This window comes from Artibeus jamaicensis, unplaced genomic scaffold (assembly GCF_021234435.1).
Source record: "Artibeus jamaicensis isolate MK-2021 breed Jamaican fruit bat unplaced genomic scaffold, CSHL_Jam_final contig_851, whole genome shotgun sequence".
NCBI lineage: Eukaryota > Metazoa > Chordata > Mammalia > Chiroptera > Phyllostomidae > Artibeus > Artibeus jamaicensis.
In genome coordinates this window covers 12,455,655-12,482,293 of record NW_026521986.1, presented here as the reverse complement: position 1 = coordinate 12,482,293, position 26,639 = coordinate 12,455,655, and the positions used below count along the sequence as shown (strand labels likewise).

General features: G+C 46.9%; 1 protein-coding gene across 2 annotated transcripts in view; it reads left to right on the top strand.

Annotated features, from left to right (window-relative positions):
* Positions 1-22,586, top strand: part of ZFYVE1 (zinc finger FYVE-type containing 1) — a 46,000-nt gene extending 23,414 nt beyond the window's left edge. For both annotated transcript variants that reach the window (XM_037127671.2, XM_037127662.2), the window contains exons 4-12: positions 3,752-3,966; positions 12,315-12,421; positions 14,108-14,216; positions 14,787-14,884; positions 14,977-15,094; positions 17,780-17,950; positions 18,666-18,846; positions 19,357-19,470; positions 20,989-22,586. In XM_037127671.2, the coding sequence (XP_036983566.2) occupies positions 3,752-3,966; positions 12,315-12,421; positions 14,108-14,216; positions 14,787-14,884; positions 14,977-15,094; positions 17,780-17,950; positions 18,666-18,846; positions 19,357-19,470; positions 20,989-21,221 (1,346 nt within the window). In that variant the 3' untranslated portion in view covers positions 21,222-22,586. The remainder of the gene's footprint in view (positions 1-3,751; positions 3,967-12,314; positions 12,422-14,107; positions 14,217-14,786; positions 14,885-14,976; positions 15,095-17,779; positions 17,951-18,665; positions 18,847-19,356; positions 19,471-20,988) is intronic.
* The last annotated feature ends 4,053 nt before the right edge of the window (positions 22,587-26,639 follow it).

Sequence of the window (26,639 nt, the reverse complement as noted above, 5' to 3'; positions counted from 1 at the left end):
CCAGTTGCAAATAAGTAGAAAAATGTGTGTGTGGATGTGTTTATAAACTGTCTTACTTTTCTTAGAGAAATGGGAAGCAAGGTCACTTGAGAGGGAGGATGAGGGAGTAGGTGCAAGAACAGTAGTTGGATGCAGTTGGGAACAGTAATTGGCCCCGAAAGCAGTCATACCACTTACCTGTTCAGTCAGTGATGTTTACTAAGTACACATTGTCACGTGCTGAGCACTGGAGCACTGAGCTGAAAAGAAACACAGTTCCCACCCTCGGATGGGAGTCTAGTTGGGGAGACCACAGGTGTTCTGTTCTCTAGTACATGTAGGTGGTGGAGCTGTGGGAGTGTGGCAGAGGGACACTTGACACCTTCTAAGGGATCTAGGAAAGAAGAGGTGACAATGAACTCTTAAGACTGGGCTAGAGAGCACAGGGGAGAAGGGATGCTCTAAGAAGAGCAAATCTCTAGTAGTTTACAGGAGTGAGTTGTGTCCAGGGCACTGTGAGTGGTTCCGGGTAGTTCTGATTTCCATTCTAGCCCGCTTCACTGCATTCGCCACACAGCAATCAGAGGGGTCTTTTTAAAAGCTTAGTTTGTAATCTAGGTCGTGTGGTACTCCCACTTCCAGCCTGTCAGTGGCCTTCCACCACATCAGAATATAATTCCAGCTCCTGACTGTGGTGTCCTCACTCTAACTCCTGCCAACAGGATGATTCATCTGCCCATAGTTCTGGCCCCTCTCCTTCTACCCTGCATAAACTCTGTCTGGCTGCCTTGGTTCTGTCTCAAGGTTCCATCTGAACTCCTCTAGTTATCCTTCTTCATCCCCTCTCCCCACCCACTAAATGCCCTCCCCTTTATGTGTGTGTGCGTGTGTGTGTGTGTGTGTGCGCGTACATATGACGTGTATACTCCCTCCACTAGCCATATCAGCCTTTTCTCTGTTCACACCTTTGCATATGCTCCTCGTCTGCCTGGAACACCCTTCTCTGAGCTAGCCATACTTCCTTCAGATTCACCTTGACTCATCCCCTTGGAATTTCTCCTGACTGTCCCCCGCAAAGTTCTTCCTGCATCCTGGCAGTTGTGCTCTTACTGCGTCACCCCATTCATTTGCATCAGGGCATCTATCACTGTCTGAAATCATGCCGTATGTTTGCTTGTTTTTGATCTTTTCCCTGAGAAGGGAAATTCCACGAAGGCAGGAACCTTGCCCTTCTTAACTGCTAGATCTAAAAAGCCTGGCTGTGTGATGGATACACAGTGGACTCTCACCAGGTGTTTGCTCAATGAATAAATGAGGAGGCTGCGTGTGTCTGGAGCATAGATTGTATGAGAGACGATAGTGGAGATACTCGGAAATCAGATCATGGATGGCTTCGACCCAGTTCTCAAGTATGACAGGATTTTAGGCAGGGAGTTATATGATCAGATCTGTGCTTCAAAAGACACCCCCCTCCCTGCCTTCAGCAACCTGTTGCAGGATGAACTTCGAGGCATGCCTAGAATAGGCAGGGCGATCAGCCAGGAGAGTATCACAGTTCTAGGTGGGAAGTGATGGGAAGTAGGAGGGCAGTGGTCAGATAGGGGCCATATTAAGGAGTTAGAATTTGAAGGACCTGGGTCTAGTGGGAAGATGAGAAATCTGAATGCTCCAGAATGGAGGAAGACGCTCATAGCAAGTGACTGTAGGGTAAGGGGAGGAGATTGGAAATGCTGACGTTAAACCACCTCCTGGAATCAGCATTTTTATGCCACTTTGGATCTTTACAGCTTGGGTCAGGGGAAGGTTTACTTTCCAGTTGAGGATTTTGAGATAACCAGCCCTTCAAAAATAACTTTTTTTTTGTTGCTTTGTACCATGCACTGTCATAGATAGTTTTTTTTCTTTTAAAGTAAATGCCGACTTATAGTATTTTTGTTATTCAGCCAGGTGTCAGTAGCAATCCCATTTTACAGATGAGGAAACTGAACCAGAGAGCTTGAGTTATGTAACTAAGGAGGGTCCAGTTAGTTGCAAAATTGGGATTCAAAACAAAGTTTTCTAACTTCTAAATCCAGAGCTGTTTCTGGAGTACCACTGTTGCTTCTTGAAGCTTTGAGACAGAACCAAGGCAGCCAGAGTTTTTATGCAGGGTAGGAGGAGAGGTGCCAGAACCGGGGGCAGATTCATCATTCAATTTTCCTCCGCCTCAGACGTTCTGATTTTGTTAGATCACGTTTCCATTCTGAATAGAGGATTTTAGGTGAAAGTTAGTAAGCAAATGAACTGTTTCTGCTTTACAAGTGAGCGGTGGTTGTATGTCTGGGGAGAAGCTGGGAGATGGCCGGGGAAGTGCAGGTGCTGACCCACCGGGTGCTGCCTGCTCCCTCCTTCAGAAGGTGCTGCTGCGGAAGAGTTCAGGAGGAGATGGATTTAGGGATTAACTGCAGAAGTTCTGTTTGTTGACTTTACTTTCAAATTTGAGCTAAAGCCTTATCTCCAGGATTAATAGGGATGATTTAGTTACTATTAAAAATGAAAGGAAATTAAAAATAAAAAGTCCTGGTAACTTTCACCTCTAAAACATTTATTGAATCCATTCGTACTAACACTCCACAGATTTCTAGATAACTGTTGGAGCAACTGTGGGGAGTCTAGTATTCGTACATTGGTAGTTTGTTCACACCTTCATCAGCATAAATAAGACCAGCATTTCCAAAGTAGCTGTTTATTTTCAGTGTTCATTTGTAGGTGACTGGCTAAATATATCCATAGGATGGAAGAGTATATAGGTTCGAAAAGGAATAAGGAACTTCTTTGCATGCCATGACAAGGACAGCTATATTATGTTGAGGTTTTTTTTTTTTTAATTAAAATCTATTTTTAGAGAGAGGGGAAGAGAGGGAGAAAGAGGGGGAGAGAAACATCAGTTGGTTGCCTCTCCCATTCCCCCAGCCGGGGACCTGGCCTGTACCATGGGGATGTGCCCTGATCAGGTATTGAACTGGTGACCCTTTGGTTTGCCTAATCCACTGAGCCGCACCAGTCAGAGCAGACATAGTATGTTCGTAAGTGCTAAAAGCAGGCTGCATGTATGTGTTGGTAAGTGTGCAGGGAAAGAAGTCTGAGAGAGTAAATACTTCATGGTAGCCACCTTTGGGGAGTATGAAGGAGAAAACATGTATTTCTTTTATGTTTTGACATGTTTATGGTTTTTATAATGAGATTTTTATAAAAAGACTTCCTTTAAGTAAAATATACACAGAGAAAAGTGCACATCATATCAAAAATGTACAATGTGCCCTGACCGGTGTGGTTTAGTTGTTTGGGCATTGTCCCACAAAACGAAAGGTCACTAGTTCGATTCCTGCTCAGGGCACATGTCTGAGTTGAGGGTTCAGTCCCTGATCAGGCTGCATACTAGAGGCAACTGATCAATGTTTCTCTCTCACATCGATGTTTCTCTCCCTCTGTTTCTCCCTCCCTAGCCCTCTTTCTAAAATAAATTAGTAAATTAAAAAAGTGTGTAACATGATGAATTTTCACAGCCGGAATGTACCCATGAAATCAGTTTGAGATCCTGGCGTATCACCAGCTCTTCATAAAGACCTGCTCAGGCTCCCTTTCAGACAAGGGCAGCCCGAATTCCAACAACATCTGGTTCCACCTGCTTATGTGTTTTATATATGTGGAGTCAGACTTTTGCAATGAAAGGCGACTTATGTTTTTTTGAAAAGAAGGGTCACTGTTCATGTACCCGTTTCTGCTTGTCCAGATCACCCCTCGGAGGTGCCGGAGAAGCTCATCCAGGACCGGTTCCGGAAGCTGGGCCGCTTCCCTGAAGCCTTCAGTTCCATTCACTACAAGGGAACCAGGACTTACAACCCTCCCACGGACTTCTCTGGGCTTCGGCGTGCTTTGGAGCAGCAACTAGAGAACAATACCACCCGTTCTCCTCGGCACCCAGGGGTCATCTTCAAAGCCCTAAAGGTCGGTTGGCTTCTGCCTCGAGTGTCCCTCAAGTACCAGTGGGTGGTGAGAATGCTCAGCTTTCCAGCTGTTGGCGGTGGGGGTGATGGGAAACCCAACCTGGGAAGAGGGGTTATAAGCAAAGGAAGTGCATGAGTGGAGTTTCCTTCTGGCAAATGACTTCATCTTGCTAGAAGCTCGAGTGCAAAGGACTCTTGGTTAATAGAACGTGGTAGGTCCTTATGTCAAAGAAAAACTAGGCTTTTAGGGAACAGGAAGAAGCATTCATTTCTGAGTGGTGAAGCCCAGCCCTGGTGAACTGACCTCGTGTTGAGGCTCAGTTATCTGGACAACAGCTATCTGTTTTTTGTTGTTGTTGTTTATATCTATTTACAGAGGGGGGGAAGGGAGGGGGAAAGAGAGGGAGAGAAACCTTGATGAGGGAAAGAAACATCCATTGGTTGCCTCTTGCACACCCCCAACTAGGGACCTGGCCCACAACCAAGGCATGTGCCCTGACCGAATAAAACCCACGACCTTTTGGTTTGCAGGCTGGTGCTCAGTCCACTGAGCCACACCAGCAAGGGCTTTTTTTTTTCCAACCTAATTTATTCAAGAAGGCAACATTTTATAATCACTATAAATGGAAAACTAGTAACACAGGTATAAATTTGTCCAAGACAAAAACAAAAACAGATCTACGATAACAGTAATTGCTGTTCATGAGGTACCAAAGTTCAGAGGATTTGTTCATTTAATCCTTATGCCAGCTCTATTAGCTAAAGTTACTGTTACCATCCTTACTTTTCAGACAAGGAAACCGAGGCAGAGAGCTAAAGCAGTAGCTTCCACATAGCTCCTAAGGGCAGCAGGTGTAAATCCTGCCCATTTTACTCCTTCTGCCTCTCAACCAATAAAACATCATTTCATGTGGTTGGATATAGAATCTAATTTTAAGTATTTTTGCTTCATTGGTGCCTTTTTTCCCATTTTGCTTATTTTTAGTATTCAAGGACTTTACTTCAACACAATGTTTTATCTTCACTATGTACTTATTTATGTTACCATGCTCTATAGTACAGAATTCATGAAATCGATCCTGGGAACACTGCTTACGTTCTGTGGTTTGCTTTGTGCACGCCTCTCTGTTACTATGGCCGCAGGCTTAGGAGAGGCTGAGGAAAGGAGCAGGGCCTCTGGGGCCAGGCTGGGGGTGCACAGGATCTGGAGGGAAAGCAGGGGAATGTCAACAGGAGGAATGGAGCTGGGGTATGAGGCTGCCCTGAGGGTTAAGGGATCGAGACTGGGACTGGGGAGGGGTAGAAAGGAAGGGATAGAGATGCGTTTGGCATAAAGCTAGGTAGGCCTTGGTTTTCACAGTAGAAAATCTTTGTGCATATGCTGATTTGCTTAATCCATTGGGTTTAAAAGGTTTGCAGTGGTGCATAATGTAAATAATTAGTGAATCTAGGTAAATTGTTTATGGGAGTTGCTTGTATTATTTTTACAACTTTTTTACAAGTTTGAAATTATATATCAAAATGAAAAGTGACCCCCCACAAAAGGTTTGTGATTTTTGTATTGTGGTTTCTATGGGCTGGATGTCTGTGTCCTCCCCAATTTCTATGTCGAAACCCTAATGCCCAATGCGTTGGTGTTTGGAGGGACTTTGGAAGGTGTCTGGGTCATGAGGATGGAGCTCTCAGGAGTGAGGGCAATGCCCTTATGAAAGAAGCTCCAGAGAGCTCTCCAGCCCTTTCCCCCGAGAGAGGACACAGTGAGAAGACACAGTTTATGAACCAGAAAGCCGGTTTTCGCTAGAGCCTGATCATTTGGGTGCCCAGGTCTTGGGCTTGCAGCCTCCAGAACTGTTAGGATTACACTTCTATTAAGCCACCCAATCTGTGGCATTTTGCAGAGCAGCCTGAATGGACTAAGACAGTAGTTAAAAGCTTAGGCTCTAGAGTCAGACAGGCTTGTGTCAGAACCCCAGGTCTGCTGCTTCCCAGCTACTTGGCTCCGGGAAATGAGTTACTTTGTTCAGTCATTCATTCAACAAGTACATGAGTGCATGATGTGCCAGATAGACTTTGAAGTGCTGGAAATAGAGTGGAGAAAAAGATAGGCAACAGCCTTTGCCCTTAAAGTACTTCTTCAAACGTTTTTCCTCATCTGTGCCTTTGGGGTAATAATAGAATGTTCCTTATGAAGTTGAGGTGGGAATTAAATGAGAGCGGCACACTTTAAGAAACAAAGGACTCAGTATATGGCAAATGTTCAATAAATGTTAACTAGTGTGAATAATATTAAGGGAAAAAAACTGCCCTGGGTGGTGTGGCTCAGTGGATTGAGTGCGGGCTGCGAATCAAAGGGTTACCGGTTCAATTCCCAGTCAGGGCACATGCCTGGGTTTCAGGCCAGGTCCCCAGTGGGGGCCACGCATTGGCCCCAAACATCATTGTGAGAGGTAACCACACATTGATGTTTCTCTCCCTCTTTTTCTCCCTCCCTTCCACTCTGCCTAAAAATAAATAAATAAAATCTTTAAAAAATAATGATAATAAATAAGGATATAAGAATAAACTCTGTCTTTTAAAAAAACATGAAAAATGATTATATTTGAATAATTCATGAAATACATACTTCTAATTAGAATTTGGGATTAAAGTGTACTTAGATGTCCTGGCTGATGGCCTTGTAATGGCTCAAAGGTAGTCAGATTGGAAGGTCACATCCAAGTATTGCAAACATTCTCAAAAGAGGCTGAATCCACACTGTGTTACACAAAGGGCTATAAATCTGATCAGTATGACAAGGCGGCCAATAGCTGGGTTCATGGTGGGGTAAGACCGTAGGGACACTGAGGGCTGTAAGCAGTAGTTAGTGCTCAGGGATATTCCCCTTGGGAGTCTTGGATGGTGTCCTTCAGGCCAGTTGGGTAGACACTCGGAGAAAAATAGTTCTACTGTGTTCTCACAAGGTGATATGAACCACGAAGCTTTCTGTGATTAAACTGGGCCTGGGCAGGTGGAGTTGTGATGGTACTCGATGAGGGTGTCCCGAGAGTTTCACCTGAGCCCTGCGTTTTCTGCTGTCTGAGGCAGGGGCTGTGCTCTACTGAGACGAGGGACCCACTGCTTTTGTCCCCGGAGAGGTTGCCTGTTTAAGCGTTTGTTCTGAGCCCCCCGCCCGAAGAAATTGTGGGGTTCTTGAAATGTACTCAAATCTTTGAAAAAATCACTCCCATTTTTTCTTTTGGTTGCTGTTTACATTACTTTACATTACTTTACATTGCATTCACTTTACACTAGAGGATATTAATTTTCCGATTATCATTATGCATCATGCTTCTCTTTCTATATTGGTACATAATATATACTTTATTCCTTTTAATGCCATTGGTATACTTCTAAAAAATTATTAGCTGCATCTTATTTATCAGGTTCCATCTGACTGATGTAGCACTGTTGGACTCAAAGGGAGCCCAGGTGCCACTTTTCGTGGTCATTATTGAAAAGGAGGCCCTGGCTGGTGTAGCTCAGTGGATTGATCGCAGGGCTGGGAACCAAACAACCGCAGTTCAATTCCCAGTCAGGGCACATGCTTGGGTTGCAGGCCAGTTCCCAGCAGGGTACACACGAGAGGCTACCGTACATTGATATTTCTCTCCCTTTCTCTTTCCCTTTCCCTCTAAAGATAAATAAATAGAACCTTCAAAAAAAAGGAAAGGAAATGTGATTAATGAGAAAGATAAAGAGTCTGTAGAGTGTGTGCGTGTGTGTATGAGAGAGAGATGCCGTCATCTTCCGCTTTAGTCCTTCACCCATATGTCTCCCGATTAACCCTGCTGTTTCCGCCACACTGTGGTTCAGGCCCCGGTGCCTCTTTCCCAGCTGGGTTATTTCCCACTTCCTGACCACTCACTCCTTTGTTCAGGTTCCCTTGTAGCAGCAGATACCTACCAGCAGAGCATATACCTTGAGTGAGCAGGTAAATCTGTTCAAAGAAAATAGATGCCCAGATCTATGTTGAATAAGGGAATTGAATGTTGAATTAACTGTTGTCTGTATTACAGGTCTGAATAAATGAGAGAATCATTTTTAAGTTGAATTTGTGCCCTGGCTGGTGGGGCTCAGTGGATTAGGCTCCAGCCTGTGAACCAAAATGTCACGGCTGGGTGCAATTCCCAGTCAGGGCACATGCCTGGGTTGCAGGCCAGGTCCCCAGTTGCGGGTGTACGAGAGGCAACTAATCAATGTTCCTCTCTCACAGTGACGTTTCTCTCCCTCTCTTTTTCCCTCCCTTTCTCCCTCCCTTCCCCTCTCTCTGAAAATAAAATATTTTTTTAAATAAAGTTGAATTTGTATAGGTTTCATATAATATCTACCTTTTCCAGCCTCCGATCTCAAAATGTAGAAACTCTGTCTTTCCAGTTCTATCACATCAGGACACATTTATTAAGTATTTATGAAGTCATTATATTCTATTGGGGTTGGCATCGTTGGTTGCCTAAGAGTCCATTTTGAATCAGGAAATTTACTGCTAGCCCTTGATGACTAGGGCTAACCTTTTAGGTTCAGTAGAAAGAGACATACTATTGTTGCCAGGACAACCAAAGTTCAAGATCCTCTGGTCTCCAGGCAACCTTTTCCAGACTTACCACCAATGCTTTCCCAAGCCTGTTCAGGAGAGCTTCGTCCCTGCCTTTCTCTCACAGCTTTGGGACTTCAGGAGGAAGAGAGCCCAGGAAACCCCGGGATGATGTGAGGTTTGGAATTTTTGAAAGAAGAAATGTCTGGATTAGGTGGCAGTATCTATGCTGGACAGGAGCAATCAGGCTGGAGAGGAAGGAGAATTTCTCCTTATCCTTGTTTCTAAATCACTTTAACATCAGACTTTTTTTTAAACAGTTACTGAATATCTTGATTCATGCTGCATCCTCCTGAAGCTTGTCAAGGTCTAATCATTACTTGAGTGACTTGGGAGGGAAATAAGATGCTTTTTGTGTTTCTCAGCATTTCAGAGGATGGACGGCCCGGCCTATGGAGCGATGAGGCTGGTTAGTCTAGGCATTCTCTTTCTGATGTCATAAGGGGTTACCGTTGCCTCGGCCAACAAAGCCAGCGGTTTGCTTTGGGCAGGCGGCGATGCAGGTCCTGTGGGCATATGTGCCATGGGGATCAGGCTGCGGGTGTTTTGGTACGGGTTGAGATACAGTACTTAGAAATGCCCCCATTTTTCTGCAGAACTTGCAGAGAACCAGGCCATTTGGATTTCGGAACAGAAAGATTCTTGTACTGTCACTGTTACTGGACTGTAATTTTATCTTTACTGGGGAGTGGCATTGCCCCCTCCGAGTTCAACCCAACTATTGAGCTCATGCTAAATATATTATTTTTCTTAAGACAAATTAGTACTTAGGTAATCCTTTTAGCTACTCACTTAGGAGAAATAATTCAGGGGCTAAAATTGCTTTTCTTTGCTTTTCCCTATACCTTCTTAGTAGATTCTACATTCCTTAGTTCTCCTTTTTTAACTTTATCATCTGATTAGATACGCAAGCATCTTTTTGCAGCTAAATATAGCAGGTCCTCAAATCATGCTTTGTTAAACGTTTTTTGTTATAATATTGATGAGGTGCTGCAGACTTAACCCTTGTTTGTATCAGTGAGCCTGTGGTAAAATTGGTTTCCTTTTTGGTCACTCTTTTCACGTCCCAGAGCCTGTTGATCGATGAAGTCAAGTGAAGACTTAACCGACTTACCCGTACTGGCCCACACATGTGAGCAGCCGTGAAGACTAATGAGCTGTCATGGAGAGAGGTCCTCTTACCTCCTGCATTATCTGAATTAGGTAGTGAGGGTATCTAAGGAAGAAAATAAAATTTATCAGCATAAAAAAGCAATAAAAATGATATTAATAATGGCAGCTAACATTTTCTGAGCTCTCACTCTGTGCCAGATGCTCTAAATGAGTAACGTCACTTGATCCTTGATCCATGAAGACCCTTTCTGAGGGGGGTACTTTTGGCATCCCCATTTTTAAAGATTTTATTTATTCATTTTTAGAGAGAGGGGAAGGGAGAGAGGAAGAGAGGGAGAGACACATCAGTGTGTGGTTGCCTTTCACTCTTAACCTCCTGGGGACCTGGCCCACAACCCAGGCATGTGCATGTGCCTGGGTTGTGACTGGAAATCGAACTGGCAACGTTTTGGTTCACAGGCCAGCACCCAATCCACTGAGCCACACCAGCCAGGGTGTTATTCCCATTTTACAGATAAGGAAATAGCTGCCAACTAAAACCTAAATTGCCTGTCAAGGGGTTGAGGGGAGGGCCTCATGTTTAATTTCTGCAGGTTTCCACTTAGTTTCATATTTATATCTATGTTTGTTTTTTATATAAAAATCTGTTGCTTCCCAGATCTTTCAGTAAATTGATGCATTGGGAAGATAATACTCTTTTTCCCACCAGCTGGCCCCAGAGAGTTATGCACACACCTGTGAGAAATATAGCCTTTAGCGTTATCAGTGGTTTGGCCAGTCAGGTAGTAGTCAACCTAAAATGAGAGAGGCCCTGTGGGCCTGGGGGATGAAGCCGGGTACAGAGGAGAGCCAAGGTGAGGAGGGCAGGGCGGGGCAGGGCAGGGCAAGGGTTGGTGCTGGGTACTTCATTCTGGAGGTCCTAGTTAGGTATCTGCTAGGGCCTTCACTAGGGATTAGAGGATGCAGGGGTAGGAAACTCCTTTCATAGCACTTACAGTCTAGCCTAGGAGATGAAACACAGCAGGCCCAAAGCTTTACATCATTGCCTAATTACTCCGTGCTAGTTTAGAGGTTGAATACAACAGGCCATTACAGAAGGCAGAGTGTGGCGTGTCTACAGTGGTTGAGAAGGTTTCATGGAAGAGGTGAGACCAAAATCATCCCCTAAGGTTGGGTCATGTTAAGAAGGAGGAGAGAAGAGGACAGTATAGGCCAGTGAATGATTATCCTTGCCTTGCTTCTCATTTATTCTCATTAATACTCACATATATTTCATTTATCTTTCAGAATCTTAGTGTTCTCCCGAAGTTAGCATGTAAAAAATTACCCCCAAGACAACAGGACTTGTTGTTATTACTTGTGAGATCTTTTCTGGGGGTGTCTAAGTCAAGGATTGCCAACTTGGTTGGCCATTGCTGGCAGATGATGTTTTATGGGCTGAGCATTATCCTTGCAGTTAGGTGAGTCATGCATCCTCAGTGTGATACATTCCTGGCCTCTACTCTTGTCTTATGCCTGACCTGATTCAACATTGGTATCACTTGGCCTTGCAAACACCTGACTATGCAGCTCATGGTATTAAGACTTCATTGAAAAGAGGAAAAGGAACTTTAACAAGTAAGTTCTCATTAAGCGAAACTGCTTGCAGGGCTCAAGAACCTTAGTTTAAAACCTAATCTGCCCTTTTTATAATCTCACCTTAAAATTGCTTTTGCCTTTTTACCAAAGTGAGTAACATCTTGTCCTTTTGTTTTCGGCTACTTTTTCTTCTCTTCCCTTGAATAGTGCCTGGCTGCCTCAGAATGGGAAACTAAGGATTAGAAGCTTGGAACTGTGTGCATTAATGGTTTTTTGAAGCCTAGAAAGCCCATTTCTGTTAATTTAGATAACTTTTCCACTGCATATGACTAAGGGCCTGCCAGGGGGGAAAAAAGTCGTCCTGAAGAATAGTTTCAGTATAATGTAATGTGGGAAGACAGGATTGGAAATGGAAGTGCCTTTCAATGGGAAATTTTCACTTTACCTCTGCAAACACTTCATCTTCCTTTTCGGCATTTATTTGGGTCCTTTGCTGTCTTTTAGGTTACTGTAGCTGATAAAAGGCTGCCAAACACTGTAATAATTCTTCCTTGTTTTTTGGCCGATGACACATTTTTCTACATTGGGACCGTTCTGTGGCCCAGTGAACTCTAAATGTGTGCCCGTGGTCAGAACTGGATAAAAGCCCACGAAACTCCCAGCTCACTGCTCTGCCCCACTGTTAGAGACGAACCACTTTCTCAGGTCTCGGTCCCAGCCTCCCAAGGATGAAGTGGGCATCAGTCAGTATCTGTGGTGGTTTTGAATGAAAGATTGAGTGTGAGGGGTTCATAACCTCCGAGGTAATTAGGGAACAGTGACTTTGCTCACTTGTGACCACTTGGAAAGTGGACTGGTGAGAACTGGTGCAGGGTGGTCCAAGAAGGTTGAAGGTAAGTTCCCTCTTCCTCCTGTGGAGCCTGTAAGAAATAAGCCAGCAGCGAGGGCATCTTAGAAAGGCGTGTCGGGGAAGGGTCAAGCCACAGGGCTGTGTGCTGAGTGCCTCATGTCACCTTTCCTCTTGCCAGGCGTTGAGTGACCGCTTCAGTGGTGAGATCCCCGATGACCAGATGGCACACAGCTCCTTTTTCCCAGATGAGTACTTCACCTGCTCCTCCTTGTGCCTCAGCTGTGGGTAAGTGAGACCAGCCCTCTCTCCATCAGAGACTCAGCACAGTGCATGCAGATCACCTGGGGTCTGGTTAAGTTACAGGCTCTGATTTACGGGTGGGGCAGGGCCTGCGATGGTGATTTCCAAGTTCCTCAGTGTTGCTGGCGGTCCACACAGGGGGACCACACTGTGAGGTTATGGGGGGTTCCAGGACAGATGCTTATGAAGAATCCCCTGAAGATTTCAACCTAGTTTAGATGTGAAATTGATTGGCATCTGGCTTGGGCTGTTTTTACTATAGAATACTTCAGTCTTCAGGTTGCCAGTTTTTTTATGTTTCTCCAACCAGGGCTTTCAATTATAGTTATTCCATTTCTTCAACTCATATTCGATACCCCCAGTGTGCAAAGCACTGGGGCCTCTATCAGTCCTTGTTGATTCCTTTCACTGTGAGAGCAAATGCTTAGAATTATCCAGGGAGCTTTCAGAATTATCTAGGCCTGGGCCCCACCCCCAGGGAGGCTGATTTAATGGGCCTGGGGTGGAGCATTGGCATTGGTATATTTAAAAGGCTCTTGAGATTATTCTGATGTGAACCTGAGTTGAGGATATTGCATTAGGGCAGCACTTCTCAAACTTCAATATGTTTGTGCATCACTTTGTGGTTTTGTTAAAATGCAGATTCTGGATCAGCAGGTCTGGGTGAGACTCTGCATTTCTGATATGCTTCTGAGTGATGCCTGTGACGCTGGTCTGGGGAGCAGAGCAGTGACCCCCCCAAGTGTAGCGTGCTTCAGGAAAAACTGGGGGATGCGTTCAAGCAGACTGTTGGGCCTTGCTCCCACAGGTTGATTTAGTAAGTCTGAGAACTTGCATTTCTGATAAGTTTTCAGGTGATGCTGATGTTGCTGGTTGGGGACCACACTTTGAGAATCACTGGGTTAATTTGAGCTGTTGATGGTTCTTAAATCACAGTTTGGTGACTTGTTAGATGAAGCCCAGGGGATTTAAATGCAGAGTGTCACCGTCGGATGCAGTTTCCATGTTGTACAGACAGTCACTCCACCCCCTTCCACCCCCTCACCAGTGTATTGTCCTTGCTCACATTAGGACCACTGTCCGGGTCCTCCACATTTGCCCACCGATAGGAAGAGACACCTCAGTCTTTTCGGTAAATGTGATGAATAGCCTTTTTGCATTGAACCCTGCAGGCCGCCTGACAGGCTCTGAACTTGTAAAAAGGACTTGGGTCTTGGATTCTACAGTCTGGGGTAGGGAGAAGCTGAGGATTATCTTGGAAAGATAACACAGCAGGACACTCCAACCAAAGAGCCACCTAGCCAGGGCTGTCTGGATTTTTTAATTCCCTGAGAGCCATTCAGGATAAGTTTCTTGTCAAGCTGATTATCTTCTGGTTCCTCTAGTCCTGTGGAGGGGCCAGGTGGTTTCTCCGAGAACCATTTCCTTCCTTCTCTTTTTCTTCTCATACACGAGTAAAAATCGCTCTGCCTTTGTGGTGATGTCTATTGCAAGCACAAGAGAGGCGTGTGGGTTTCTGAGACAGTCAGCCCTCCCTGTGCTCCGTGTCTGGGGCCTACTTAATATCCAGGGTCTGGCTCTGGCCCTGTGTCTGGCTCAGGGTCCGAGTCTTCTGCATTAGTCGTTTGGCTTCTTTGGCTGCCTCATTGTCAGCTTTTGGGCTTCACTCAGGGCTGGATGTAAGAACAGCATGAATCATGGGAAGGAAGGAGTACCTCACGAAGCCAAGAGCCGCTGCAGTTACTCCCACCAGTATGACAACCGAGTTTATACCTGCAAGGTGAGTCCTCCCAGCTTCCCCCTGCTTCAGTGGCTGGCTTGCTGGTCACACCCTCCTTTTGGGAAGACTGGCTTGGGGCACCTTTGCTGCATCTCAAAGTATCTGACATTCAAATTGAATATCTCTGAACTTCTCCCCAGTTCTGACCGAAGGAACTCACATGTCTTTGTTGCTGGGGCCTCATGGTTTTTAGAGGGGATTTTTAAAGCCTATTTTCCCCTCCTTCTCTTAAACTTTTTCTCTTGAACTTTTATGCAGGAGTTCTGTCTAATGATTCTTTGTTCTCCTTAAGAGTGGAAGTGCTTCTCAGCAATCCAGTTTTGATTTCTTCTGTCTGTGACAGGTGTATAGTTTACAGCTCAGTTTTGGGGCCCAGGATGGGTATACATGCAGTGACCATTCGGGGTACTGGCTTCTTTACAGAAATGAACTTTCTTGCGATGGGCTCCATTTAGGGTCAGTAAACCCTTAGCTGGTATGGTTTGTGGGGTGTGGGGGCTGCACCGGGATGTGAAGAGACCATGGGGCTGGTGTACAGAGAAGAAGCTGGCAGAGTGCTCCATGTTGCAGGCCTGCTATGAGAGAGGCAAGGAAGTCAGCGTAGTGCCCAAGACATCTGCTTCCACCGACTCCCCCTGGATGGGTCTTGCAAAATATGCCTGGTCTGGGTGAGTTTAAACAACATAGCTAAGGGTTGTTTGGTGTGTTCGTCTCCCCAGGCGCCTGGCTGGGTAATAGTATCTATTTGCATTCCTTGTAGGTATGTGATCGAATGTCCTAACTGCGGCGTGGTCTATCGTAGCCGGCAATACTGGTTTGGGAACCAAGATCCTGTGGATACAGTGGTGCGGACAGAGATTGTGCATGTGTGGCCTGGAGTAAGAGCAGCTTTATTTATTCTTCTTTCTCCTGCATCGTCCAGTTATTCATGTGTGTGGGGAAGTGGAACTTGTTTAGAATTAAGGTTAACTGTGAATTTCATACGTTGGTGGCTTAGGAAGGCGTGATCTGGAGAGCCTTTCTTGTTTTGGGTTGTTATTTTCATTTCTTTCTGCATAAATGTTCGAAGCACAATTTTAAATCAATGAAAATTTGATCTATAGTTACATTGCTTCAGCAAATAAAACTTCATTTCTCCATAGTCTTCTCACTCATTTTCCATATGCATATGTTTATATAGATGTAGTTATAATTCATGTGCTTTATCTGCCTTTTCCTCCTACCACAGTTTTATTTCCACGTTGCTTCCACTTTTCATGATTCTCATTCGTCATCACTTTGTAACATTCTATCTAGTGTTATACTTTGATTCCCATTCCCTTTTTAAACGTTCACAATGTTTTTTTGAGGTTCTTTTATTAAAGAAAATGCTATGGTGACCGTCTTTAGGTGAGAAAGGCATTTCTTTGTTTTGGAAATTTTCTTGGCATATACTCTAAGAAGTGGGATTACTATAGACCTTTATTAGTATAAAAACTATTACTGTAGGTTTTTAATTTGACTTTTGAATTCAAGAGCTTGGAAAAGCAAATCTGTTGACGAGGCATTGATATTCTGCTTTCATCCTGCATTAAACCACAAGACATACTTGGAATTACCCATAAATCACAACACATCCAAAATCTTTTTTTGTCATGGGAAAAAGCTGAGCAATTTTCTCTAAGGGATGTATTTTACTTGGTGATGTTCCCCTTGACGGGTGATTCCTAAAGCCACCGGTCGGCCTGAAAGGCCTATCTGCAGACCCAACTTGGAGCTTTCCTGGACCCTTTGGGTACCATAAAACTGACGGTTTCCTCGCTGTTTCGTTCCTCTTCTTTCTGGCCTCCAGCCCCTCTGAAATTCGTTCTGCAGTGTAGTCTTGCTTCTGGAGCCGACCCCATTGACAGGCTGGCCCAGGCCATTCTGTTCTGTGGATTTAATGTGGCCGCACTCTAGTATAATTTTCTCACCAAGTGTTTTATTACTGTCTGTATTTCTTTTTAAAGAATTTATTTATTTAGTTTTGGAGGGAGGGGTAAGGAGGGAGAAAGAGAGGGAGAGAAGCATCAAGTGTGGTTGCCTCTTGAGTGCCCCCTACGCAGGACCTGGCCCTCAACCCAGCCATGTGCCCTGACTGGGATTTGTACCTGTGACCCTTTGGTTCGCAGGCTGGTGCTCAGTCCACTGAGCCACACCAGCCAGGGCTGTCTTTTGTTTTTTGATTGGCATTAGTTCTTTCTTGTAAAAGTTAACATCTGTATGGCAAGATAGTTTATAGTTCAAGAAAACAGTAATATTATAGTTCACTTTTAGGCTGTACTCCTCATAGTCCTTGGCATTAGGGAAATACATGCCCCTCCCTTTCTGTTTATTCATTCACTCATTTCATTTATTATTTCAGCATAAGTTGTTGAATATCGTGTGCTCAGAATTGAACTAGGTACTTGGTAAAAATACAAAAATGAAAAAGGTTATTATTTTCCGAGAGTTTTCAGTCTCATATATCAAGCCTATAAACAGATATTTCACTTACCCGTGGAAATAGGAGTCCTGGAGATGTACAGGTATTAGAGGAACTGAGAGGAAGGGCTTCTAACCCAGCCTGGGGCAGGGGGCTTCCCACAGGAGGTACCATTTTTACATGAGTACCTCCTGGATTGTACAAGGTCTGTCCAGAAAAAGTCCAGCCATTGTTAAGATTATAATGGTTTGCACGACATTGTTGTAACCTGGCAGCCAAGGAGAGTGGACTGGAATGTATGTGCATGAACAATGATGATTTCACTGTACTAGTCAGTGGGGGCAGTAGATGCTGTTGAGTGAGCATGCGTACTATGTGGCTGTCACATTCAAAATGACTGAGCAAGTAGAGGAACAGATCTGCATCAAATTTTGTGTTAAGCCTGAACATTCCTCCATGGAAACTGTTCAGATAATTTAGAAGGCCTGCAGCTTTGGGCAGCTTGTGATTGGCAGCTTCATCGTGACAGCGTGCCCACTCATGCATCTTGTCTCATGCAGTTTTTTGGCAAAACATCAGATCACCCAGGGAACTCACCCTGTGACTTCTGGCTTTTCCAAAAACTCAAATCATCTTTGAAAGTGGTGAGATTTCAGACCATCAAGATTCAGGAAAATATGACAGAGCAGCTGATGGCAACTGGGAGAACTATGTGAGATCCAGGGTTCCTGCTTTGAAGGGGACTGATGTGTGATTATCCTGTGTACAGTGTTTGTGTCTTGTATCTTCTTCAATTAATGTCTCTATTTTTCATATTACATGGCTGGATACCTTCTGGACAGACCTCGTTTAGCTTGCTTATGGGCAGAGTAAGTTCTGAATTGAACAGTTGTGCACCAAGCCTTACGGTCACCTTAAAGAGAATAAGTCAGTAATGACTCATTGGTGTGGTGTTGCCTAGGAGCCAGAGGGATTCCTGGTCTGTCCCCATTTTTCTTTGCCAGGGGTTTGTGGTTCTGAGTTGGCTGTGACGAGTGTGCAACTCACCCAAGACCCCTCTCCCTTTTTCCTTTGACTCCCTGCACTCAGAGCATGATGGGAGCCTGCATTCTCGTTTCAGACCGATGGGTTTCTGAAGGACAACAACAATGCTGCCCAGCGCCTCCTGGACGGGGTGAACTTCATGGCCCAGTCGGTGTCTGAGCTCAGCCTGGGGCCCACCAAGGCTGTAACGTCCTGGCTGACGGACCAGATAGCCCCGGCCTACTGGAGGCCCAACTCCCAGATCCTGGTATGTGCGGCAGGACACGCCGCATCCCTGGCGCGGCCCTTTTCACTCGGCCGCTCCACGCTGTCCTGAGCTTGTTCTGTGGGGGAGGTGTGGAATTTCCCACCCTGGCAGGGTAGCTCCCAGAGTATTGGAAAAGGGGTTACTGGAAGGCAGCTGGTGTCCTCTTCACCCCCTGATTTCCCTTTGTGTTATCCTGCAAGTATTTTCTTTGTGGTGGATTTTAGTTTTCTTACCTGCAAGGGCCAATCATTATTGATCAGATGTATTAGGCCTCAGATACAGAATCTGGAGGAAAGGGACTATTAGAGATCATTTAGGGTCATCCTTGGCTTGATTCACAAACCTCTGTAGCACCCACAGCAAAGGAGCACCCAGCTTTGGCCCAAATACTTTGTGACGGGGAACTCGTTCCTCACCAGCTTCCCAGAGGTTCTTTTGAGAAGCCATTAAAAAACAAAGTCTCATTTTCCTTCTGGCTACCTGTGAACCCTGTGACTCAGCCAAATGATTTGAGAGCCTTTCCAGGCTCTTCTTGGAAGAAAATGATCACCACAGCTGTGCTTCAGTGGGGGCATTCCAGGTGGCTGGAGGTTTTAGGGTCCCTGCATTAGGACCATTCAGGATGGGCCTGTGGTCCCCCCGTGGGTTTCGGTAATGTTCTCAGCTGAGCAGACACAAACTCTACCTGCCTCTGTTTGTTTTGGGCTTGGAACAGAACTGCAGCAAGTGTGCTGCGTCCTTTAAAGATAACGACACCAAGCATCACTGCCGGGCCTGTGGGGAGGGCTTCTGTGACGGCTGTTCATCCAAGACGCGGCCCGTGCCCGAGCGGGGCTGGGGCCCTGTGCCCGTGAGGGTGTGTGACAACTGCTACGAAGCCAGGAATATCCATTTAGGTAACGTGGGGCCTGGGTGCTGTGAGGGTGGAGTGGGGATTCTCTCTCCTGGGCACTGGGTGTTGGGAACTGGACCCCCAAATGCCCACCCTATCCCTAACTGCATCACTCTTCTGAGAGCATTTGCTCCCTTGGTCTTGCCTGGTCATTCTCTGAGTCCTTGGGGTGCTAGTCCTCGGGAGGGGGGAGGGGGAGGAAGTCACTCCTTTCCTCTGTTTACCACACATGGCTTACTTAGACTGAGTTTCGTCTTGGAAAAGGTTCTAGGTCATGCTCCTGGCACCTTTCTGGTTTACTTTAAAGGAAGGCTGAGGGAAAGGACTAACGATGTCACCCAGTTTTAGAATCTGGGCCGACCTGACCCAGAGCCCAGACTTGCGACCACTGCAAGACAGCACAGTGGTTCCCTGGAAGAAGACTCCAGGAGTGCTCTGCTGTTGCCCTCCAAGTTTTCCATTTGGGACGTGGCTACAAGCTGACGGCCTTTCCTTTATCATTCATTGTCTACAGATGTTACTGAGGCACAGGCGGATGATGAAGGAGGCACGCTGATCGCTCGGAAGGTGGGCGAGGCTGTGCAGAACACTCTGGGAGCTGTGGTGACAGCCATCGACATACCACTAGGTGGGCCTGGCAGTGCGTCTCCTGAGCGCGGTGTCTGTGGGATGAAAGGTTTGATTGTCCCCGGTTGTTGTTCTGTCAAGGCTGGCAGAGCTAGGTTCAGTTGGACAGCAGACTGAAAACGGATTGAGGCTTGCTTCTGCAGAATGCCTGAAGCAAGCATGGTGGTTTTGTGTTATTTCTGGAGGCCATTCTCTCATACCACTGGTTGCTGCCTAACAAACTATCTGAAAATGTTAAGGCTTCAAACAACCACCATTTTTACCATGTCTCACAACTTTAAGTCTGGAAGGTAATTCTGCTTCTAGTGGCAGTTACTACCTGATATTCCAGTATGGCAGATGGACTGGTCTTGAGGGTTCAGGCCAGCCTAACTCACATGCTGGGCCTTGGCAGAGATGCCTGGAAGGCTGAGCTCAGCAGGCCCTCCCTCTCTCTCCACGTATTCTCCAGGCCTTTTCATGTGGTTTCTTTGGTGTTGCTGAACTTCTTTACCTGGTGGCTCAGAGCTCTAAGAGCTAATATTCCAAGAGACAAGTAGAAGCTGCCAGTTTCTTCTAAGGCCTGGCCCTGGAAACTGGCACTACTATAGTCTTCTGTAGACATAGGGCCGGCCTAGATTTGAGAGAGGGGGCAGGAGTGTCAGCAAATATGTGGCCATGTTTAATCTGCCATACCAGCCAAGCTATTACTCATTTAGATTTAAGTTAGCCACTCACCTTTGGTTGTGAGGGGCACTTGTAATCAAGATGGGAAGAGAAACCCACTAATGTGTGGAGGGCTTAGGCAGGGTTGTTGGGGCCTGGGGTAAGTCGACCCTTTGTAGTGAAGAGACCAAGGACTCCTAGGCAGGTGGTAATCAAAATTACTGCAAATTTAATTACTGTGGCTCACATAATGAGCTTTTGACTCCAGGGCACAGGAGGAGATGGATTTGCCCAGGCTTGAAGTTCAGGTTACATCTGTACCCACAGGTAACTGGGTGAGGCAGGGTCTGCCCTTGGCACAGAGAGCCTGCCAGCTGTGCTCACCAAGTGCTCACTTGCTGTCAGGTCCCAGGCCAGTGTGTTAGACACGTTATTTCTTGTAATCCCCATAACAGCTCTTGAAGGTGGGCTATTAAAGATGAGCAAGCCAGGGTACCCAGGAGAACCTCTGTAACCCCGTGCAGCTGCTGATTGGCTGGTGCTCGATGGAAGTGGGGTTTGAACGAAGACATGTCCTGACTCCACAGTACAACTTCTTGTCATTACTCCAGTGGTTCTTCATGCAGCTGCACCTTAGGGTCACCTGGAGAGCTTGACAGGCATGCGGATTTGTGTCTGCGTCCCAGCCCCGAAGATTTTGGCCTGGGTGGCAAGGGGGAGTCCAGGCATCTGTCTGTTGCAGATGTCTATAGGTGGTTCTGGATGCAGTTGGATAGTGAGCAAGCAGAGGGTCCGATGATGCCTGACTGCACAGTGGGACTCGGGGTGTTGGATGCCGTGTGTCCCGCCCATCACGGTTCCCTCCCTGCCACAGGTCTGGTCAAGGATGCAGCCAGGCCGGCGTACTGGGTGCCCGACCATGAGATTCTGCACTGCCACAACTGCCGGAAGGAGTTCAGCATCAAGCTCTCCAAGCACCACTGCCGGGCCTGCGGACAGGGCTTCTGCGACGAGTGCTCCCATGACCGCCGAGCTGTCCCTTCCCGAGGCTGGGACCATCCTGTCCGAGTCTGCTTCAACTGCAATAAAAAGCCCGGTGACCTTTAACCCGAGCTCCCTCTCCAAGTCCTTCACAACTCCTTAGGTTCTCAGGGTTAGAAACAGAAGTCTCGCTGAGGTAGGCCCTCCTCCCAGTCACCTGTTGTGTGTAGCCCCTCTGCTCATCCTGGGGCCTTTCCCACGGCATGGGGCAGGACAGATGGCAAGCCGGGGTGCGCCTGGCGGCGGGCCCGAAGGCATAAACCCTTCAGGGCAGGGGCCGAGCAGCTTAGGAAATCTGTTGCATTTATTTCAGTTAAAAATAATAAATAGATATATACCCATATAGACATATGAAAAGATATGGAGTATGTTCAGGCTGTTGCTGGCAGCAGACTTACTGCAGTCTGTCCCCAGCACGGGTCAGGCGACAGTGGCAGCAGGTCTTCCCCGTAAAACCGAGCCAGGTACGAAGCCGCTGTGTTGCTGGTCACCTTTTCTTCTCTGCCAAGCCTTCGAAGCCTCTCCTTTCCTTGCCTTTTCCCTTCATGCCTCTTGGTTGCCTGAGGAAGTGAGTTTCCCAGGTGCCTGCTTGGAGTAGCCGGAAAGGGGTCTGCGTGGCCCCTCCAGAGTGGGTCCCAGTCCTTGGCCTCAGCCTGTTTCAGAGACCACTCAACTTAGTGTGCAGGTCACCGAAGTGGGTGGAGGGTGAGGGATAGGGTCCTCAGCCTTGAGAAGTGCAAGTGCGGGCGATGTGACACGCTCGTACCTAGGGAGAGCCTGGGAGGAAGTGGGCCTCCCCCTGCTTGTTGCTGCTCCTGTCCCCTACCCGCTCAGGCCCATCATCTGCTTCTGAGTGTTGCATTAGGATTTTTATTGCTTATTTTGAAGTGTCTTAATTCTTTGTTCCCAGACACATGACCCCTCTAGCTATTAGAGGGGCAATCATGGGAATCTTCCAGGGAAACAGAGCATAGAACGGACTGTTAGCCGTTTTTTTGGTTGGCTTTTTTTTTGTTTGTTTTTAGTATATATAAATATTACAACAGATCACTAAGAAAAAAATTCTCTGGTCCTTGCAAGAGGAAGTCAAATGGACTTTTGTTTCTCATAAAGAACTGGGACATCCACATCTATCGTGACTGGAAAGAGACTCTTGTGCTGAAATCCTGTCATCATGGTGGATTTTATCTTCAATGGCCAAAAACGAAGAATTAAATAGTGACATAGTTCTTGATGGAACTGGTGGTGGGTGGGTGGGCGGAGCTTCAGGGTGGTACTTGGCAGCCACGCCCTGTGTGGGTGTCCGTGTGACGTCAGCCCTGGAACGTGTGGGCCCTCAGACCTGCTCCCCTCCTCCCGTGGCCCCGACGAGGCCCTCCTCTAGTGCTGAGTGTCATCAAACCGCCGTTATAAAGGAATCTTCCTGCTGAACACGCGCTGTGCCGACTCTCCTTTCACTCCATTCGCAAGTCTTGCTCCCTCCTCCTGGGTGAGGGAGAGTAGCTGGTGGCTTTCAGAGCAGAAGCCGAGTGAGGTGCACTTCTAGGATGGTGGTCATATTTTACCCGTAAACTCCTCAGGTGATTACTCTAACAAGTTTAAAAGCACAGCCAAAGACCACAAAACTGTCACCATGGGGTTTTGACCTCGTGCCAACAGGCTTGTCCCCGGCTTTGGGTGGATAGCATGCCCCAGCTCAGTTTGCTGACTTGGACCCGGAACCTGCGGCTATTCCTTAACAGTGTGTTCAAACTGATGGCTGGCTGGAGGGCCCCTTCTTGTGGCTAGAGGACTCCATACGTGTTCACTGACCACACTGTTTTCTTGCACTGGCTGAGCTTTCCACAGAGGCTGTGAGACCCGGTGGTGGCGGGGAGCGGTGTTCAGAGCCGCGGCACAGGCTGAGCCCTGCTGGCCTGGTCCTCAGAAGGGCAGCCTGTGTTGGGTGCTGTGTGGTGCAGCGGTAGCAGCTGCTTAACAACTTGTGCTCCCAGGTTTTCACTCTGGTAGCTGTGGGGTCACAGTCCCTGGGGAATCCTCTCTCACAGTAGAAGAGGCTGTTACTAGGGACCAGTGGTGACCCTGGGAAGATTTTCTACCATTTTATGTCAGTCTCCTGCCCTGCTTTGTCTGTTCAATTCCTGTGTCTGTCCTCGACAGTGTCTTCATTCTTGTGGCTATGGAGACTCTGGTCTTTGTCCCTTCCCTTCTCTTTCCTGTTCCTGGTCCCTTTTGTTCTTATCTTCTCTCCTCCTTGGGTAAGCAGGGCAGGGTGGGGAGGGTTGTGGGGAGGAGTGGTGTACGTGGTGTGTCTCGTTTTAGACCTGGCCGTTTGTCCTGTCGCTGTGCAGGGGCACCTCTGAGCTTGAGTCTGCCTGGCTGCAGGGATGACGTGGAACAGTATTGTCAACTTCCTTCCTTCACTAGTCAGACCAACAGGAAAGGGAGGGAGCCCAGTGTCAGCAGCAAAAGGTTCTCTCTTCTTGCTCTACACGTCCAACTCTGGCCTGAACTAATATCAGGTGAAAAACCGCTAGACACGGGATGAAAACAAAGGCTTACCCGTTGAACTGCCACGCATACTCACGTCAGCTTGATTCATGTCCTGAAACTGAACCTACACTCAACCAGCACCCAGATGAAGAAACAACGTAACTGTACCCCAAGAATTCATGGTACCTTCTCCCTCCAGGAGCTCCCACCATCCTGACATCTAACAGCACAGATTGCCTGTCCCGCCCCTTTTAGGGAGATGCTGCATAAAGGCTTGTTTTAATTGATTTTAGAGAGAGAAACATCGATTTGTTTTTCTACTTATTCATGCATTCATTGATTGATTCTTACATGTGCCCTGACCAGGGATCAAACCCCACAACCTTGGCATATTGGGACGATGCTCTAACCAAGTGTTACCCAGTTAAGGCATGTCCTAATAACTTTCTGGTTTAAAAGACTTGCTCATACACAGGTGGAGATTGTGGTTGAGCATATCTGAGAACTGTGACCACAGATTTCAGCTTGTGGCTGAGAACTAAATGGTCTCCTAAATAATGGGGCCCGGGGGGATCCTTACTCATCTCTTGGGTTTAACTCTGCTGGTTTGACTTACCTGGGAATTGGAAAGAGAATATTTAGGATTTCTGTTATATGGAGGCATGGGCTAGGAGCTCCACGTAGTTAATGACTGGTTCTCACCACCCCACTGGAAGACTGGTAGTAGTGCCGTGTTTTATAGCCAGACGCTGGCTCAGAGAGGCTCAGAAGCCCCTGGTCGACTGGCAAATGAAAATCAAAGCTGAGGTTTGAGGAGTCAGACTGAAGACTCCAGAGTGATGCCTCTGTACTGGGCCCCACACCAACTGCCTTTGGTACTGAAATGTAGTTTCTCGTATTTTCTCCACCACCCCCACCTTTGGGTTGTGAATTGTTCTGCATTTCCAGATAAGATATGATTGGTATCTTTTGCTGAAAAGGAAAGTTTTTAAAAATCAATGTACCTGCTACTATTGTATCAGGAAGGTCTTAGCTTTATATCTAATCATTTCCATTGTCCTCAGAGGTTCTCATGGTGACAGTATTTTTATTAAAAACAGCAGGGAAACTGGTTTTAGAGATGAGGCAAGTTCGTCTAGCTTGTAACATTGGAATTAAGCTTCTAACTGTTAAAAAGTTAGTAATTTTGCGACCATATTTGCATTTCAAATTTCAGCACTACCAGATTGGGAAGAAAATTGAACCTACAGCAGTAGCCCATTAACTTTATCACTAATGGAGTTGGTTCAGTTACGGAACAGAGTTCCCCAATCTTGTTGGCACCAGGGACTGGTTTTATGGCAGACAGTTTTTCCATGGACTGGATTGGGGGCAGCGGGCAGGGGATGGCTTTACAGCCTGCCACCAGATGCGGCTTAGTTGTCACTTGCCACTCACTGGTAGGGTTTTGATGAGAGTCTGCAAGCAATTGACTCCGTGCAGTCAGACCTGTCTGCCAATGATAGTCTGTATTTGCATCCGCTCCCCAGTGCCAGCATCACCACCTCAGCTCCACCTCGTAATGACCAGGCGTTAGATTCTCACAAGGAGAGTGCGCCCTGGATCCCTCGCATGTGCAGTTCACAACAGGGTTCAACTGCTGTCTGCTGCTGGTCTGACAGGAGGTGGAGCTCAGGTGGAAATTCAAGAGATGGGGAGTGAGTGATGGATAGCGGCTGTAAACACAGGTGAAGCTTTGTTTGCTTGTTTACTCGCTGCCCACCTCCTGCTATGTGACCCAGTTGCTAATGGTTGGTGGCCTGGGGGTTGGGGACCCTTGCTTGCCACACAAAATATGAGCTGTGTTAAGTTAGAGCCAGTGCTGTTTTTGTACCTAGGAACCTCACAGGTTTATGAGCTCATGGGGTAGAGGGGCTTCTGGGGTGAGAAAATCTGAAATTAGGGATATGCTCATGTAACCAGGGCCATCTCTAACTGCCATTTGCAGAAAGTGGTATGTTTTTCTGCCTTTTGTGGGACTTTTGGTGGAGGCCACCAATATGCGAAGCTAGTACTGAGTGATTTCATCTGCCACCATGGTTTCAATGGCCTGAATCTCTCCAGGGCTCCAGCTCCATCCCCAAACTGTTGATGCCCATTAGACACTCAGGCGGCCCGAAGGGGATCCCAGTGGACCGCGGCTCCACAGAGCTGGCCACCCTGGGCGGGGCTGTTGGCAGCACGGGCATCTGTGCCTTTCCTCAGCGTATGGCCTCTGCAGAGGATGTCTTGTGCTCTTGCATAGCTGTGTTTATTCAAATGCCAAGAGTGCAAGCAGGGCAGTGTGGGCAGAGATAGCACGGCCAGGCAGGAAGTCATCTGTAGGAGACGGGGTGGGGAGGTGGGGCGTGGTGGTGGCTGGTCTCAGGAGGAACAGAAGAGGAAACTTGAACTGAGCTGAGCGGATCTTAAAACTTTCAGGGTAAAAGTCAAAATCCCATCTCAAACACAGCTGGCCTTCAAGCGATTCTTGGACTTGCTGGCTCTGCCACTTATTAGCAGAAGGCCTTGAGCAAATTCCTTTCATTTTCTTCTTCAGTATTTTAAATGACCATCACCCACTTTATAGGGCTGTAAGAATTAAAGGGAATAATACTGACACGAGTTTATTCAACACACTCAGCGTCTAGCTGTGGCAAGCACTGGGGATACTCGGAATCCTGGAGGTGCATGTGAAGCCGACTTCACAGTTGGACTTCTCCGAGGAATAGGGAGAGGTCTGAGCAGAGACCAGAGGGAGGACCTTGAAACGTCTGTGCCCTGAGAGCCCCGGGAGGGAGGTGGCAATTGGGCGGCAGGATGAGGCTTATGTGATCAAATCTCAAAGGCCACGCGCTCTATTCTGAGACCCCGGAAGCTGTGGAAGGCAGGGTCCTCACCAGAAGGTCATTCCCGTGGCAGTGGGCATCCCGCGAATGGCCTAGAGTGGCAGGGATACAGGAGTGGCCCAGA